The 18,643-nt window shown below is 54.9% G+C and overlaps 1 protein-coding gene across 5 annotated transcripts in view; it reads left to right on the forward strand.

Moving 5' to 3' along the window:
• PRKCZ (protein kinase C zeta) overlaps positions 1-17,136 on the forward strand; it is a 100,816-nt gene extending 83,680 nt beyond the window's left edge. For all 5 annotated transcript variants that reach the window (XM_072731040.1, XM_072731041.1, XM_026007162.2 and 2 more), the window contains 8 exons: positions 7,636-7,722; positions 9,118-9,253; positions 9,476-9,563; positions 11,207-11,326; positions 12,022-12,101; positions 12,397-12,486; positions 16,437-16,552; positions 16,667-17,136. In XM_072731040.1, coding sequence (XP_072587141.1) covers positions 7,636-7,722; positions 9,118-9,253; positions 9,476-9,563; positions 11,207-11,326; positions 12,022-12,101; positions 12,397-12,486; positions 16,437-16,552; positions 16,667-16,754 — 805 coding nt within the window. In that variant the 3' untranslated portion in view covers positions 16,755-17,136. The remainder of the gene's footprint in view (positions 1-7,635; positions 7,723-9,117; positions 9,254-9,475; positions 9,564-11,206; positions 11,327-12,021; positions 12,102-12,396; positions 12,487-16,436; positions 16,553-16,666) is intronic.
• The last annotated feature ends 1,507 nt before the right edge of the window (positions 17,137-18,643 follow it).

Genomic DNA, 18,643 nt, shown 5'->3' on the forward strand with positions numbered 1-18,643 from the left:
AAACCTGTAGATGTTCCTTCCACTGAGCTCACTGATACTACCTCCCTGATGTGTCTCAGGTTCCTCCCTCCTCTCTGGTCAGAACCCTGGCCACAGCCTCTCAGGGGGCATCCAGTCCCTGGGAATCCCCAGGCTGCCAGATCCCCCGTGTTACAGTTAAGCCATTTTGAAAACACAGATCAAAAGTATCTTTCTCCCACTTCGAAGCTCCTCTGATTACTTTCCCCATTGCTTCTGGGATACGACCTGGGCTCCCAGGACTGTGGACGAGGTTGCTGTAACCAGGCTCCACCCTCGTGCCTCTGCTCTGCCCACCTTTGTCATGCCATCAGGTGGGCTCTGCTCCTCCTTCCTCCTCTCCTGCTTCAGAGATCCCGGAAAGGTCTGGCAGTCACATTCTCTCTATGCCTCTGTTTAGTGCTGACCACTGTCCCTGGGAATTATGAATACTCCAAGGGAAGACAACCCATCCCAGCCCCTACTTCCTGAATGGTGAGATTCCAAAAGACTTGATTTTCCTAGATGAATTAATGGGGGTCTGGATGGAGAGGCATCAGACTTTTGGCCTCATTCCCATCTGCCTTGTCTAGAGCACACTTTCTGCACCCGGAGATGGACTATGTATCATGTTCCCGGCTTTGTTAAATAGAACCTAAAAAAAGTGGGTCCATCCGTTGTTTCTGTGTGATCCCTATGACACAACCACAGGCCACTCTGCTTTTCCAAGCAATCGTTTTAGAAGATTGGTTTACGATGCTCATGAGGAGAGTCCACATCCCAGAAACAGCTAACATAGACACCAAGTTTCTCTTTTCACAGGATCTGTATTCTAGAAGCACCGAACGCCTGGTTAGTCAAGATAGGGCACCTCTCCTGGGCCTGTTTGACCCCAGCTATGTGTGTGTCTGTCTCCCCAACCTGGTGTGGGCTCCAGGTGTCTTGTGCCATGAGCATTTGGTTAATACCTAACACCTTGTAAGCAGTCACGCTGTTTAAAGAATGTTTTAAGGTACAAGTCTGTCCTTGGTACAAGTAAAAGGGAATTCATGTCATATTTTATGTGACTCATTAATCAGTGAGGGCTGCAGATGTTACGAGCAGCTGGGAGGAGCCCAGGAGCCCAGACACACATGCATGGCGGGGAGAGCCGGCTGCAGGGCTGGGGCTGGGAGCCATGATATCCTTTGGCAGATGGGCTCTGCTGCTCGTCTGTGGACAGGTGTCCTTGGCGTGGCCACTTACAGAGTCGGAAGTCTGAGTAGCCCACGGAAATGGCAGGGAGAGGCTTGTGCATGCAACCCCTCGTTCTTCCTGACAGCGGCACAGCAGAGAGTCAGGGCCACCTCTGGGGTGCAGATCCCAGCCCTTCTCTTGTCAGCTGCACGACCTCAGGGTGACCCGTGCACACCCCAGTCTCCTGGGAACAGGGAGCAGCAGGGACGCCACCTCATAGGGTCATTGCAGGGATTAGTAAGACATTAAAATGTTGACAGCAAGGCCCAGCTCGTGGCGAACTGTTGATAGACATGTGAGGGCCTCTCTCTGTGTTGGTGCCAGACCTTTGAACAGGTGAATCGCTGGCACTGTTTCTGGGCCCCAGGGACCAGGAACATCCCCCACCACAGCCCAGTAGTAGTTAGCACTGCGCCCACCAGCCCTCACAGCCAGCAGGATACCCACAGGGATTCAAGTCCTGAAACATGACGAGGCCTTGGCAAGCAGGGGTGGTGTGACAGGTGCTGGGACAGGATACCTGGAGCCCCGACTGCCAGGGGTGCACGCGGCCACTACATTGGCTACTGGGCTGTGGGAGGTGCTGCAGACTCTGCCTGGAGTGCATCACCCCAAGGGGCTTACCACAGGCCTGATGCCAGGGGCCGGGGAGCCCATCCTGCAGAGCCTGCAGACACCACGAGACCAGCAACTGTGGAGCTGGGCCTGTTGCACGGGGGTGGCTTTGGGTAGATGTCTGCGGAGCTTGCTGTGAGCACGGTCACTGGCAGGGGCCTTGGGGTGAGGAGAAAAAGATTTTTCTCCCCGCTTCAAATCCAGGGCCCATCGCCACATTCTGTGCTCTTGGCTACATCAACTCCCCAAGTTTTATGGCTCAGTACTAATGTCATCACAAACAGCACAGAACAAGTGCAGTGATGTTTTTATCACAGAATCCACATCTGTGCCCTGGAAGAACCATCCTTCGCAGCTACACAGCCCATGGTTCCAAACAATGGCCGCAATTAAAATTAACTACAGAATTGCCAAAATGGAAACTGCATCTGTTTGAGCTATTCTGGGGAAAATGGGCTACAGGTTGTAGCTGAAATGACTATTTTTAGCATGCACACCCCCACCCTCACTCCCACTAAATTGTAGTTTGGGGACATTTTTTGCACTTAGCGTGACCTCAGATCACAGATGAGCAAGCTGCCGTTAAAATGGTTAGCTTACTCCTCTGAAATACAGCCTTTTAACTGTGCCTCAATTTATCGTATTACAGTGATTTCGGGTGGAATGTGCACTCACTCTCTCAAAAAGAACAAACCTGTTACGCCCTTGTTTGTTTATGGGAGAGCTTCACGGGCTGCCTGTGACTTGGACACAAGTGCTTTGTTCTCGGTTCAAAGTGGTGTCTAGACACTAAATGCCCCTTTGCCAGTGCTATCCTGTGTTCTCCTTTATGAATTGTACCTGAAGACTTGACTGCAGCCCCGTAGAGACTTCACCGGGACCCAGTAGTGGTAAGCGGTCATCCTGAAGCTATCCATGACCATTCAGGAAGCAGGGGAACTGAGGCTACGGTGGTATTCTGCTGGGGACGCCTACTGCCCGGCCCCTAGGAGGGTTGGCACCGTAGGGTCAGAGCATGGACACTCCCCCCGCCCCCCCCCCCGCCCCGTCAAGCCTGGAAGGAAGCCTCAGAGCAAAGCTGAAGATGGTGTGTGTTGCCGGGTGGCAGGACTCACCAAGCAACATCGAGGTGGGGGTGCTGGGGGCAGAGGTGGGGGTTATGGATATGGTGGCCACTGGAGGAGGTCAGGCCTCGAGTGGAGTGATGGTTGACATGCTGAGAGGCAGGTGAGCAGAGCCACAGCCAGGTTGATCCCCCAGCAAGCTGCGCCCTGGGGGACTCAGTGGGAGGGCATGCATGCGCTAGAACCATTGGAGACCTTGGGAGGACCAGTGCCCACCCCTTTGAGCACATGAGTCACTGCACTTTCACAACACAGTAAATTTGTTAGTCATAATTTAATTGAAGCCCAGAATAGAAGGAGCAGACACTGAGTGACAGGCAGCAGAGTGAAGGGGAGGGCAGGGGGAGTCACCTGCAGGCTTCATTCTCCCAACAGGGGACTGGTGGCCGCTCCAGAACCCCCAACTTGCTCAGTGTCATCAGGATCGCCTAGAGGGCTCAGATTCAGTCCCAGCCCTCAGGCTCCATCAGACAGCTCAGCGTGGGGGGCATTGTGGGGCTGGAAGATTCTCTGTCCCGAGGGGCCTGTGACTCCCGAGGCAATTAGGAGATTTCAGGGGGTTCACTTTCCTTTCTCAAGTACTGGTCGACCACGCTGCACTTAGGAATGCTGTGGGTGGCCCTGAGTAGTGGAGAATGCCCGAGGATTGGCCTCCTGTTGCTAGGGACCATACACCACTCCTGAGTGCAAGCAGGAGGTTGTGTCATCCTCATCCAGAGGTGACTGACTGCCATGGAGTCAGGACAAGTGGGGGCAGGCGCGTTACTGCCGTGTGCTTGGAATGGAAGAGCATAGGTGCGGCCATGCTGCACAGTGTCCTGGGGCTGTCCCTATAGCACATGGTGCCCCCTCTTCCTCACCCAGGACAGGCCTCTGGCTGGGGTCACACCCCAATGAATCCTGCAGCTCCTTTTTTCGAGGAAACTGTCAGGGCAGACCTGAAATTGTGCTTTTGCCGACTATTATGGGACCTCAGAAAACACATAAAAGAATAGCTTTTTTAAAGAACTTTAGGCCAGGGACGCCTGGGTGGCTCAGCCGTTGAGCATCTGCCTTCAGCTCAGGGTGTGATCCCGGGGTCCCAGGATTGAGTCCCACATCAAGTTCCTCGCAGGGAGCCTGCTTCTCCCTCTTCCTGTGTCTCTACCTCTCATGAAAATAAAATCTTAAAAAAACAAATAAAAATTAAAAATAAAAAAAACTTTAGGCAATTTTATTTCTATTCTTATTTATTTTAAGCAATTTCTATGCCCAGTGTGGGGCTCATATGACACCAAGATCAAGTATCTCATGTTCCTCCGACCAAGCTGGCCAATTGTTCCTGCTCAATTTTCAAATCAGGGAAATGCCAAGGAAGAGGTACCTCTGTGGACACCCAATGCCCCGGGTTATCATTGTCACCATTTTGCTTCTTGTTTCTTTTTGCTCTTTACTTTTCAACGTGGGTAAAGTTTTCATCAGGCAGGGTCTTTATTTCCTACCGTAATGTCTGTCTCATTTCCACGTGCAGTCCTTCCTCCCAGCAGGGTGACCAGCAGCACACATGTGGCTCCTACATCAGCCTGGTGCCTTGGTGCCTCGTGAACTGGGAGGCAGTTCTCCTGGGTTTTTGGACGTGCAGTTAGAATGTCTATAGGCAGGAGGTACCCCTCCCTTCCTGCTTACTTGTCTCTCTGATGACATGGCCCGTGCCTACCTTGTGCAGATAGTGGGTGGTAGTGGGTAAGCCTGGCCTCTCCCTGACCTCGTGGGAACATTCTGGTGTTTGCACTGCGAATGCACCACTGGCTGCTGTGGGCAAAGCAGAACCACATGGCCCTCTGAGCTTTAGGCAGCACTAGCATTTGCCATGTGCAAGAGATTGTGGGAGGCTGGGGACAGCAGAGACCAGGGTCCCCAACGATGGTCCTGTAGCCATCGCTCTAGGTTCTGGATTCACCTTCCTCGTCAGGTAGCAGATCTGACAGTGACTGTGATCCTGACACCTGTCATTTATGTACACGGTGCATCCGTTTTCCAATCTGTAAGACAGGGAAACACTAGACCTTCTCTTACGATTACAAGGTTAAACATTAATGCACAGATGTGCTGAGTATACGGCCTGAGGTGTAGTGAGGGCTGTAGAAGCTGCTGTTCTCATTTTGTGTATTGTGGTCAGCACTTTTCCTCAAAGGACCAGAGAATAAATATTTTCACCTTTGAAGACCACATGGCTTGTGTCAGAAGTGTTTACTGTGGTGCACAGGCAGCTGTACACAGTTATATAAAGATGGACATGTGCAGTGTTCCAATAAAACTTTATTTACAAACACAGGTACCAGGCTGGACATGGCCAGCTCTGAGTTTATAGTATCACCTCTGATCTGAGCATGCTCTGTCTACAGCATCAGTTTTTCCCTCTGAGCCAATGTGTGGAGGAGGGTGTTGTAGGTCCTTGGTGCTGGGAAGCAAGTCCACACACGGGTCTCACACTGCAGTTCTGTGGGCGCCCTCCTCTGCTTGCGATTACTCCTCCCGTCTGGGTGACCAGGGTCAGGGCAGGGTCAGAAGTGACCTGCTCCACAGCTGGGGTTCCTCACTTCCTGGTGTGACGTATAAGCAACTATGGGAGAGTCTGGCCAAGTCTGGCCATCTGAGTGTGAGGGGCAGCCCCCGGCCTCTGCTGGACCCGCCACTGCCTCCATCTGTGTTGGGCGTGGCCATATGAGCCCGGGATCTGTGGGTGAAAGGACATGCCCACACCATGCCATGAGCTGCTCACGTGCCAGGCACCCATGAGCAGGGGGTGGTCGCCACGCACATGGCAGCCAGTGCTGAGTCACAAAGCAGCGGCATCACGTGGCTCTGGTGCAGTTTTGCTCTGAAGAAATGTCAAAAGTAGTCTTAAGGTTTATCTGTAGACCAAAAAAAAGAAAGAAAGAAAGAAAGAAAAACCCCCAAAAGCCATACATCTGTAGCTGCCATGGAAAGAAAACTGAACTCGTCTGCTGTGACTGGGGCTTCATCACCTTCTCAAAGTGAGCAAGTCCTTTGATGAGTGAATTCCCTGGGACTGAGAGCTGGACTGGCTATGCCTCCACCTGCATTCCCACCATGGGTTCTTCCCCTGGGTAGAAGAGGACACTAGCTTTGCTTTTTCAATGTTCCCTTAATGTCTTAGCTCCCTAATGCTATGGATACTTTCCCCCCAAATCAGTGTGTTTCGTTATTTTCTCTGGAACTGGTGTCGGATTTGTCCCTGATATGGAAAGGCCCTGTCCCCTGATGTCACCGCAGCTGGGCCAGCACCCCATAGGTGATTCCCCAGGAGTGTGGCGTCAGAGTGCACAGTTCTCCCCTGGGGAGCAGGTTCTGGTAGCTGTGCTGACTGGGGGTCTGATTCCTGGTCATCGTGGAAAACCTTTGTCTTGTACTTTGAGGTCACCCTAAGGGTTATAAGTAATTGCCTTTTTTTTTAAACACTTTAACTGTTGGGTCCAGGGTCCCTTCCCAGGGCTGGGGTGACCGCCATACCTCCCACCAACAGAACTGGATGTGCTTTTGCAAACTCTGCCGAGGGCAGATGATAAATGTTTTCCATCTCACATCTGCTATGGCATGAACGCCGCCACACACAGCAAGCATGTGAATGGGCATGGCTCTGTGCTCTGAAGCTACAGATGCAGGTGAATCTGAGGGGGGGTCGAGTTTTCTGCACCCTTCCGCACACACCTTCTAGAGACAGGAGCAGAGGCAGGGCCAGGGGGTCGCAGCTGGTCGCCTGGGGTCCAGTTCTGTGTATCGACAGATTACAGGTTGTTGCCTGTGTAAACATGTATGTGCACCTCCGTGAGTGAGCACGGCACCTGTGACCCACAAGCCATCCCCATGAGCTGCCTCCAACAGCGTATTTCTAGAAGATCATGTGTGAATTTAGTTGAAAATGGCATCTTATTGAGCACGAGAAAGACGTCATGCAGAAGGATCCACGTGGTAGAGTGTTTGGAGACTGGGCTCGCGTGTGGTCCCAGTTCCTTAGGCACAAGGGTCATGCAGGGTCACGCTGGCCTGCTCTGGGCCCAGCCGCCCCGCCTTCCCCCTGCCTCCGAGTCACCCCTGCACCGGGACCGTCAGTCCAGGCTCTAGCCCCCCACCTTCTTTCCACCCCCGATGTCCGGACCTCTGCAAGCTTAAGGCAGTCCTCAGCGCCACAGCCCCCTCCAGGTCCCCTGGGGTCCATCCAGACTCAGCATCTGGAGCAGTCACTCGTTAGACATGGCCCCCCCCTCACCTGGCCTGTGCACCCATGCACCTGCCCCCCACCAGGCTCCTTGGACTCCAGGGTGGTCCCACAGCTCTGTGTCCTGCCCCCACCTCTGCTTCCATGGGGACAGCACTTGCTCCTGTGCTGGATGACATGAGTGGCCTAATGGGAGTTGTCCTGTGTTCTGTCAGTTTCCCCACATGGGGATCAGAAGTGAGCATACCCGGCCATGGGCAGGGTCTCTTGACATCCCCAGCAACCTGGGTTGCGGAGCCTGACTTTTCCTCGCCGGCCTGGAATGGGTCAGGTGACCCCAGTTTGGCCTCATAGGAGGAGAGCTGACCTGCCAGCAGCCGAGCACGGTGGTTCCTGGTTGTGGGGCTGCACAGTCTCAGCCCCCACCGCCCTCTCTCCCTTCAGGCTGTTCCTGGTCATAGAGTACGTCAATGGCGGGGACCTCATGTTCCACATGCAGAGACAAAGGAAGCTTCCGGAGGAGCACGCCAGGTGGGTGCTGGGCTGCTAGGCAGGCAGCGCATGCCAGCTTGGCAGGTTCCCTCCTGAGAGGCTGGCAGTGAGCTGGAAGGGAGATGGAGTCTAGGGGCCATGGCAAGGATGCCTCTGACCCCTGCAGCGTGGCCAACTACAGAGCAGCTCAGGGTCCTATGATTTGCGGGTCCCCTGAATTACGGGGTCTCAGAAACGGCCTGCCTCGGCTCCCAGAGCAGGATGACGTGTTGTGTTGTCCAGAGAAGTGGGTGCTTCCTGGGAGGGTGTGCACAGCGGCACTGCACATGGTTCTGCCTTTTCCCTGTTTCCAAATGGGAGCAGTGGTGGCGGAGGGGGGCACCCATTTGGATTTCCCTGGGGGGCATCGGGGCTGCCATTTCTGGTTCTAGTCACACAGGCAGAGCAAGACACAGGCTCTCGGAGAGGAATGGCCTGTTTGTGTTTAAGCGCCACTGCCTCCAAGGCCCCAAGTGGTGGCTTCCACTCTGCTTCTTTCTGCTCCCCATGCTTTTCCCTGCTCCTCACCTCCTCACTTAAAACAAGTTCATGCAGTTTTTTGAGTCACCCTAGATCCTCTCAGGGGAAGGCAGAGCTCACTCCCCACATGCTAGCACTTTCTTTTTTATTGTGGCAAAATGGACAGAATACAAAATTCTCCATGCTAGCCATTGGCGAGTGCACAGCTCAGCAGCACAAAGCACATTCACACCATTGTGCAGCCATCCCCACCGTCCGTTTCCAGAACTTTCCATCTCCCCAGACTGATGCTCCGCCCATGAAACACTACCCCCCCACCTCCCCGCCCCTCTGGGGACCTCCTGAGTGGAATCCTACAGCATCTGTCCTTCTGGGACTGGGTCATGTCATCGAGTGGAACATCCTCACGGTCCATCCGTGTCACAGCAGGGCTCAATAATACCCCATCATGTGTAGGGACTGTGCTTTGCTTATCCGTCCAATCTAATGATGGGCACTGGGGCGGTCTCCACCTTTGGCTACGGTGAATGGTGCAGACATATCCTCACGACCCTAGATCACATGTTATTTCTGTGTTTAACTTTCTGAGGCACCTCCACACTGTCCCCATAGTGGCTGCATCCCTTTGCACTCCCAGCAGGGCACACTTGCACCAGCTTCCCCATGTCCTCACCAGCACGTCCCATGGTCCATCTGTCTGTGAGTGGCAACCCTAGTAGGTGTGAGGCAGTCTTGATTTCCATCTCCCTGGCGATGAGGATGCTGAGCATCTCCCGTGCTTGTTGGTCCCACATGCTTGGCAGCAGAGGACAGCGGGGCGTCTTCTGGGAGGGCCTGGGCTGGTGGTGTCTCCCCAGTTCTGCCCACACGGGCCTCCCATCCATGCTCCTCCTGGGTTCTTTCTGCTGCCCCCAGATTCTACGCTGCTGAGATCTGTATCGCTCTCAACTTCTTACATGAGAGAGGGATCATCTACCGGGATCTGAAGCTGGACAACGTTCTCCTTGACGCCGACGGCCACATCAAGTTAACGGACTACGGCATGTGCAAGGCGAGCGCCCTGGCCCTGAGCAGGGGCCCGTGTTGTCAGAGGTGCTGCCACCCGGTGGTGCCATGGCTCACGGGGGGGGGGGGGGGGGGGGGGGGGCCGCCAGGCGCCTCTGCTTTCACTACCTTAGGATGACTCTCTGAGGCTCTTGTCCCACCCCAAGGGCACGGGGGGCAGGCAACCAGAGATTATCTTCCCTCCTGGTAACGAACTTTATCCCCACAGGAAGGCCTGGGCCCTGGTGACACGACCAGCACTTTCTGCGGAACCCCAAATTATATCGCCCCTGAAATCCTGCGGGGGGAGGAGTACGGTGAGTGGGGCTATCCGGCAGGTGGGGGCTACTTGCTGGGCTTGAGGATGACCATGACCCCTGGAGGCATTGTCTTCTCAGGAATGCGGTTGCCCCAGAGCACAGGGGGCCAGGTGGACCTGCCTGGGGCTGACCCTGCCTGGGGTCCTGGCCCAGTCATCAGAGTGGTTTTATTGACCGAATTGCACCTCAAACACACCCCTGACTTTGTTCCCAGCCCATCACCATCTGGCCTCAGCCCCCATCTGTCCTCCTGGGTGTCTGCTCAGGCATCGCCTGGTGGAGGACGCAGGGTAGGATTCCTTTGATCAAGGAGCCCTAAGGGGTTGATAAGGAGGGAGAGGCATGCGAGGCCCCTGAGTCTGGGTGTGCCCATTTGATGTGCTGCTCCATAGGTGGGAGAGACCAGGCGGTAAAATAAGCAGGCAGGCGTAGGTTAACCCATCTGCAGCCCCTGCAGACAGTGGACAATGCTTCTAGTCCTTTGCTTTCTTTGGGTCTGAAACGAAAATGAGATTACTGTGTGTGCACGTGTGTGTGGTGTGCATTTGACACATGTGTGTGTGGTGCATATTTGTATGCGTTTGTGCATGTGTGCTGTAGTGTGTGTGGTCCATTGCATGAGTGTGAAGTGCCATGTGTGATGCATGCCTGTGCATGTGTTTGCACATGTAAAATATGTAGTGCATGTATGATGCATGTTTGTACATGTGTCCACTGGGTGGTGTGCATGTGTGCAGGCATGTGGTGTCGGGTGTGTGTGATGCATGTTTGTACATGTGTGCACTGGGTGGTGTGCATGTCTGCAGGCATGTGGTATGGGGTGTGATGCATATTTGTACATGTGTGCACACCCCACATACTCTTGTGTCCTAGTGATTTCAGTGAAGCATGTCACAAACACACCACCAAATATTTTTAAACATTTTCTTTGCCATTAAAGTGGAGACTGGCTAGGCAGGCAGGTCACTTGCCCTCTTGGGTCAGAGGTGCCCGTGAAGCTGCTATCCCAAAGTCACTGAGGAGCCAGACGGGGAAAGACAGGTGGCAGATGGCAGACCAGGCTCAAGCGTCTAGTAGCTTGCTTGGGATGAGATTTCCCATGCAGGATGGGGGTGACTGTTCCAGAAGGCCTGAGGGGCTGCAGACACGACTGCAGCCAGGACCTCCCACCCCTGTGTGCAATAAAATGCACCCCAAAACTGTGAAGGCAGGAAAATCTGGGAAGGAATGTTTACAGCCTTGGAGAAAGGGATTTTCAAGCTTAGCCAAAGGAGAATGAAAAGAATGGTTGCCCAACAAGCTCACTCAGCTTCGCAGTTCTGTGCCGTCAGAGGTACCACAAGCAGGATTAAGAGGCCGAATGACAATCTGGAAAACCAGCAAAGTGCCAGCAAGAGGGTTAAAGGCCCTGATGTGAAAACAGCTCTGCAAGCAGTCAAGATAAAAAAGACAAGGGCCCTGCGACGGTGGGCAGAGGGGAGGCCAGGCTGTGGGGGGATGTCAGGGTGCCTAGCCCAGCACTGGCCAGAGCTGTGCCGGCAGCTGCATCCCCCTTCCTCCCCACTGAGGCCAAAGCGGGCTTGCCCTATGGCCGAGCCCTTGCCAACTGCCCGCGGGCCGGGCCTGTGCCATCCCTCCAGGGTTCAGCGTGGACTGGTGGGCACTGGGCGTTCTGATGTTTGAGATGATGGCCGGGCGCTCCCCGTTTGACATCATCACTGACAACCCTGACATGAACACAGAGGACTACCTTTTCCAAGGTGCGTGGGCCACTAGGCATCTCCCCCAGGCTCAGGTGCCACCACCACCCCCACCCCACCGCTGGGCAGGGTTGTGGATGGAAGGGACCTAGGCTGGTCCCTGCATTGCTGCAACCGCCTATCCCCCGGGGCAAGGTCAGCCAGCTCTCAGGGAGGCAAAGTCTGGGCTAGGACAATGGGAGCTGCCACGACATGGGAGCCGGTTCCTCCGGGTCACCAGGAGTCACCAGGAAATCCAGCCTGTCTGATTCACCCAGACTCCTTCCTGCCCCTGCCAGCTATATGCCCTGGAGGCCGGGTGGGCGGGGGCCACCTGCCAGCGCGAAACCCCTGCTCCCGGGCGAGAATTCACCGCCCCTGGGACACTGGTGCCCAGGACACGGTGGTCCCCTCGGCGCCCTCTGGTGGTCATGTGCGGAAGCGCCCTCGTATGTGAGGATGCTACTGGCTCACCTGTGATTCTGAGCACGTGTGAGCACGTGCCCATCGGTGGGTGGGGGACCCTCTGTGGGGGAGATCCTGCTGGATGGAGAGAAGAGAGGCCAGGGCACTAAAAGCGCCCTGGCCGCTCCTGCTCAGAAAGGGTCTCGAGAACCCTGCAGACCGCCCAGCTCCTTCGGCGGCTGGGCAGAGCAAATGCAGCGGGAAGCGTCCAGAAGCGACGAGACTTCTCACCAGGGCCCCAATCGTTGCAGTAATCCTAGAGAAACCCATCCGGATCCCCCGATTCCTCTCCGTGAAAGCCTCCCACGTCTTGAAAGGATTTTTAAACAAGGTACACCTGTAGCCGCTGTGAGGGCCGTCCCGCGTGTGACTACCTGGGCTGACCAGGGTGGGTGTTTCCAAGGTCCCCTAGGGGGCACCTGGGGATGGGGGTCACTCTGCCTTCCTATTTGATGTCTGTCCTGTGAATCGTCAGTCTTTAATCATATTTGCTAAAATGTGAGAAATTAAAGAGAAATTTAATAAATTTGGCTCATGGAGGGAAGGAAAGCTGGGTATCCTCTTGCTGTGAATCGGGGCTTCTTTATTGCATACTGACTGGTCTCTGTTTGAACTCTGATCCCTAGGACCCCAAAGAGAGGCTTGGCTGCCGGCCACAGACAGGATTTTCTGATATCAAGTCTCACGCATTCTTCCGCAGCATAGACTGGGACCTGGTAAAGCACGGGAGACCCCGAGGGAGGGCTGGGAGTGAGGGTATGGTGGGTACTGCCCTCTGCCCCTGGGGGTGACCGGGAGACTCCCCTGTGATTAATGGGAGCATGAGGGGCTGTGAGGAGGCCCTGGGGAAGGTGATCCTGCGAGAAGCCCTGCCTGGGTGTCCCCGACCACATGGTCCGGTGGGGACATCCTTGATCTGTGACCACATCACCTGGTTGATTCTGTGCAAAATCCACTGGTGGGAGCTGGCCTTAGGTGTCATGGTTGGTTTTCCAAACCTGCCCTCCTTGGGCCTGTCTGGGGACATGGCTAAGCGTGAGGTATACCAACCCTTCCTGCTGCAGCACCTGCTTCCTGGTACTAAAACAAGATTGAACTGAATTGGTTTCAAAATATGTAAATGGTTGCAGAGTTCCTGAAATATAACCTTTAAAATGTGCTCCCCTGGGAAAAAGGAGATTAGCTAGCTAATTAAGTAAATGTTGGACTTTAGCTCAAAGGAGATCAGGAGAAAGCCCCACTCTGGGGCAGTGTTGCGTCTCCCTCCCCGGCCCCGTGGGCAGAGCAGCTCTCATCCATTCCCCCTGGCCACTGTCACTTCCCACCACAGGACTGTCACCTGTGCATCTGTGGGGACCCAGGGCCCTGGTCAGGGCCAGGAGGGTCCTCAGACCATGCACCCACCCCACCTACACTCAACCCCATCCAGGCTCCTGCTGGGTTATTTCAAAACAGTCCAGCATCCTGTTCCTTGGAGTTATTAGAATAATATTCAGACCACGGGTACTTTTTAATTAAGAAAAAGATTTTGAGTGGCTCCTGGTCACCTGGTTGTCTCCGTCCATGGAGCGTTGGCTCTTGGTCTCAGGGACCCAAGTTCAAGCCCTATGTTGTGTTTAGAGCTTACTTCAGAAAAAAGAGAAGAGAAACTGATCTTGGTCCACTCGCATAAGAGAGAGGAAATCTAGATCTTGGCTGGCTTATGTTACCTGTACAGTTTGGGACACCTGCCCTGGAGGAACCCCAGGAGGCCCATGCTGAGCCTCAGTGGTTCACACATTGACTGACTGAGCCCGTGGCAATGCCTAGTGTCCTCTTCCTCCCCACCCCTGCAGATTTAGGGCTCTGCACAGTGCAGCCCCGGCACCAGCTAGGCAGGTGTTGAGCTGGACAAGGCCTTTTTAGATGCTGTGCCCACCCCCCAGGGGCTACAACCTGATGTCAGTTCTCAGGGAGCCCTCAGTGGCCTGGGGTGCCATGTCCCGTGGGCAGCATCTGGTCACTTCCAGTCTCCATGCATCCCTGCCAAAAACCTTGTTCTCAAGTGAGGCCTGTTTCCTCTGATCAGAAGAGGAAGGATGATGGCATGGGTGTGAAATGATAACGTTACTCTTTTACGAGCAGTGTCCACGTTGATGAGCCATATCTAGACCCTATTGGGCCAAGGGAGGTGCAGGTAGTCTCCAGGGGCCTGGGGGTGTGTGAGTCCACCCTTAGCTCTGCCAAGTGACAGCCTGCTCAGCAGCTGCCGTCACCCATGGGAAGATGTGCCTGAGCAGAAGCATGTGTGCCATGTGGAGGCATGTGGGGTCCAGAGCCCAGTGCCCAACACTGCTTAAGGGGTGGCTGTCTTCAGTGAGAGGGATGTGCAGATAGTGGAGGGGAAGAAGTGCTTTGATAAAACAGATGCTGGGGGCCCTCTGCCCTCACAGGGCCCCACAGGGTGGCTCCTGGGATTCCTTCCCCACCCCCACAGCCAGGAAAGCTGAGTCCAGATGCTCTGCTTCGCACAGGTCCTGTCAGGCTTCATCACCCAGAGCTGGGGAAACAGGGACTAGTGAGTATGAAAAGCCCTGCTCAGAGACACTGCAGCCACTTGTTACCACCAGGCTGGGGCTCAGGCCCTAGGGTCATCCTGGACCCTGCTCTGTGTCCCCCACCCAGGCTGAGTGCCTGAGGACTGTAGCCTCCAGGGCCTGGCCTCTCCCGCTCCCAGGACAGGACCTGCTTCTGCCTTGCCAGCGGTGGCCTCCTCTGTCCAGGGACCTCCTGCCTCCTCTCAGGCTTCATTGAGCCCCCAGTGGCCCCAACACACTGCAGGGCTGCCCTCCCGCCCCCGCTTTCTTCAGGCCCACCCTGGCTGCCATGCTGAGCCCCTCCCAGTATCCTCTTTCCAGGCACACTGGCATGGCCCAGTGTGCCATGGGTGGGACACTGGGACATGGTGGCCTGTCCCCCCAGCAGTGCTCCAGGTGACACTGTTCTCATTCACTGTTTTGACTGAGGAAAGGAGAGGACTCGTGAGACATGAGATGTGCTCAAGGGAGGATGTGCTCAAGGGAGACCGAGCAGCCTCTCGCCCTTAGGCCAGAGGACAGGCCGAGGGATGAGGGGTGGGCCTGGAGGAACCCAGGGAGCACCAGCTCTGCTTGCCGCTTGGTCTGCTGGGACTTGATATTTAAATCTTAAAGCAGCCGAGACTAAGATAGGAAAATAGTTTAAGAGATGCCCTCCCTTCCCCCTTTTATCAGAAAACATTTTATGCAAAAGAAACAGGTAATTGAGTATAAAAGGTGAGAAGCAACAGAGACGGATCCTCAGTCCCCATGCACACGGGTGACCTGCTCTGTCTGCAGAGACAGCCCGTCCTCACCACCACATTCCCCTTCTGACTCCCCTCAGGGATGGTCTCTGCCCAGTGACCAGCTACCAGGCGGCCCATGTCCCTGTGCACATCGGGCGGCTGGCAAGAAGGACCCCGTGTCCTCTGCATGCCCAAGTGGGGCCCATATGTCTCACGTTCCACTCCCACTCTGCTCCTGTTGTTGTAACTGAAGTCATCACGTTGGCCCTGGATAGTTCCATGGCTTGTAGAGAGATGTGCAGAAGCCCCATGTGGGCAGGCATTTCCGGCCCTGCAAGCAGAGGGGTACCCCGAGGGTGGGGGCTGGACTGCTGGCTCCACACCCCTCCTCACACTCCCTGGCCTCAGGTGTGGCTGCATGGCAGGGGGAGGGGGGGGAACCCGTGTCCCTCACTTACAGCTCAGGGTTAGTTCCTGGGAACGTGCCTGGGCCAACAGTGCAAGGCATAAAGCTGGGGAAGGACGGGAGGTAGGCTTGAGTGTCACAGGAATGGAACTAGCAAGCCCTCACCGTCCTCACCTGGGTGACATGCCGCCAGGGGTCTCTGCCCCATATGTGGTGAGGTGGAGATCGCAGTCTGGATCCTGAGAAGCCCGTTTCCTGCCTGATAAGCCTCCCCTTGTGATTAGAAACAGGCTCAGTTAGCGTTTTCAGGGAGGAAGGTCTTGGTGGGATGGCATCTCAGCCAGCACTGGCATGGGCAGCAGCGCCCCTGCCGAGTCCAAGCTCCATTATGACCAGGCTCCAAATTGTAAGAAAGAAAATCTCTTGAGACCATGAGACCAGCCTCGTTGGGTGTTGGGGCGTGGTTGCAGGGTGCAGGGTGTGAACCCCAGTGCAGCTCTGTCCCAGGTATGGGCCTATGCAGCCAGTGCTGCCAACATTCATAAACTCAGGGTTGTTGTTTTTGGGGGTTTTTTTGTTGTTGTTTTTTTTTAAGATTTATGTATTTGTTCACAGAGAGAGAGAGGCAGAAACACACAGGCAGAGGGAGAAACAGGCTCCATGCAGGGAGCCTGACTCAGGACTCCATCCCGGGAGTCCGGGATCACACCCTGAGCCAAAGGCAGGCGCTAAACCGCTGAGCCAACCAGGGATCCCCTAAACTCAGGGTTTTACTGGCTTCAGATACATTTTCCTAAACTTTGTGTTTAAGGGAAAAGAAAACTGTCTCCAAATACAGGATGTAGGTAAACACTGAGTGTGTTCTTATTCCATTCTGTGACTTAAGTTCCTGCAAAAACCCAGATCCCGTGGAGAGGACAGCCAGCACCACCTGACTTCTTGCCTTTTCTTCCCAGTTGGAGAAGAAGCAGGCCCTCCCGCCATTCCAGCCCCAAATAACCGACGAGTACGGTCTGGACAACTTCGACACCCAGTTCACCAGCGAGCCCGTGCAGCTGACCCCAGATGACGAGTAAGGCCTGCCGGGGGCGGGCCGGGGGTTGGGACACCCCGTCTGCCGTGTGCCCTATCCAGGGTCTGCCCATCCAGGGTCTGACCCCACTCCCCATGCTCTGCCTGTGCACAGGGACGTCATAAAAAGGATCGACCAGTCCGAGTTTGAAGGTTTTGAGTACATCAACCCGTTACTGCTGTCCACCGAGGAGTCCGTGTGAGGCCGTCTTCTGTGTCATGGACACGTCTGTGAATGACCCCTTCACTCTATCCTTAACCACAGCGCATGCATGCCTGGCTGGGTGCAAGGCTCCAAGTGCGGCCAGGGAGGGATACTTGCCGCCGACCCCGCGGACGGGGGCGCCAAGCGGGTGCTTCTCATAGTGGAACAGTCTTGCGTCTGGGCCCGTGCGGCCAGCTTTGTGCTGGAGGAATTTGCTTCTTGTGCCTGCGCCGCGGACAACCCGCGGTGACCGTGTCCAAGGGAGAAACTGCCCCACGATTTCGAAGGTGCACACTTTCCACAGAAACAGAACTGACCTGCTCCGCCAGGAGAGTTAGCCTGTAATGTCCTGAGGAATAAAATGTGCCCATGATGTCGAAGCCGTCCTGGTGCCTTTTTTCCGCGTGCGGCACCCACCCAGCGTTGCAGGCGACAGCCACATGGGAGGAGCCCGAGTGGGCGGGGTTGTGCGCTGAGTCGAGGCTGGGAACGGGAGTCCGAGTGCCCACAGAGAGGCACTGCGGTGGAGAATTGACAAATTTGGGACATTTTCTCAATCCCAGTAAGTTCCCATGTTTGTAGTTAGCATGTATGTCACACCAGTGCATCCGCAGCCCCCAGTGTCACCGACCATGAGGAGACCCAATCCTGGATTCTAATGCTGCTCACTGAAGCACCCGGAGACCAAATAAAGTAAGAAATTGGAAGACAAAATCTGCACAAAATATCTCTGAAAACACTTAAGTGGGGCAGCCTATGTGACCTCTTGTGTTATGTATTAAATCTTCGAAAAAATATTTTTATTGGTAATAATGATGCTCAGAATTAGAAAATTTACAAAGATCTGTGTATGAGTGTCCCAGCCTTAATAATCAATCTAGAATACCACAGACACCCTGCATGCATGTTCCTGACTGCACACTTCCCGCTTCCCACAAGCAGCACAGGGGACACACGTCACTCCATCACCCTCCTTGCATCAATGCCCAACCACAGGTTTTCTGATTCTCTAACCCACTAGGTGTGGCTCGAGCAGTAGGCAGAGTGCAGATCCCAGCAGCAGGACCTGGGATCACACTCCTAAGCCAAAGTCAGATGCTCAACCGCTGAGCCACCCAGGTGTCTCTAACGACTTATTTCTAATAAAAGTAGGTGTTTTCGGGAAGCAGCAGTTTTGGAAAGCGTTTTTAAAAAACCGGTTTTATTTAGAGCAGTCTTAGGTTCCCACCAAAATTGTGGGGCCACTGCAGAGATTTCCCATGTGCCCCTACCCTCATGTACCACCACCCTCACCGCCAGCCTCCCCTCCCAAAGCCATGTGTGACCATGGATGAACCCCAAGGACACAGCATCCCCAGGGCACGAGCCTCACATCTTGGTGGCTGCAGTGCGTGGGTTTGGACAAAATGACATATATTCACCCTGTAGATCATGCAGAGTAGCTTCACCTTCCCAAAGGCCCCGTGCCCCATCCTCCAGTGACCACTGCCTCTCCCCGTCTCTATAGTTCTGCCTCTTCCAGAAGCCCCTATGGCAGGAGTCTCTTCAGACCACATCTCTCACTTGGTCACATGCAGTTAGGTTCCCCCATGGTCCTTTCGTGGCTTTGTGACCCGCTCCCTGTGCCAGTGCTCGCGGCCAAGGTGGCTGGGGTGGAGATGGGGACATTGCCAAAGCCCAGCTCTTCCAGAATCCAAGGGCCGTGAGCACTGGAAGGAAAACTAGCTATAGACACTCTTGTGCCCCACTTTCCACTTGCCCTGGAAGCCCAAACACACGACTGACGCAGAATGTTCTGGCAGATGGGCCTGCCCACTGCAGATGGCGCCTGGCCCATTCCCTCCCGGTCAGTCCCGGCTGGAGGAGACGCTGCGCTGCGACCCTCGC

This window comes from Vulpes vulpes, chromosome 12, assembly GCF_048418805.1.
Source record: "Vulpes vulpes isolate BD-2025 chromosome 12, VulVul3, whole genome shotgun sequence".
In the NCBI taxonomy this organism is placed as follows: domain Eukaryota; kingdom Metazoa; phylum Chordata; class Mammalia; order Carnivora; family Canidae; genus Vulpes; species Vulpes vulpes.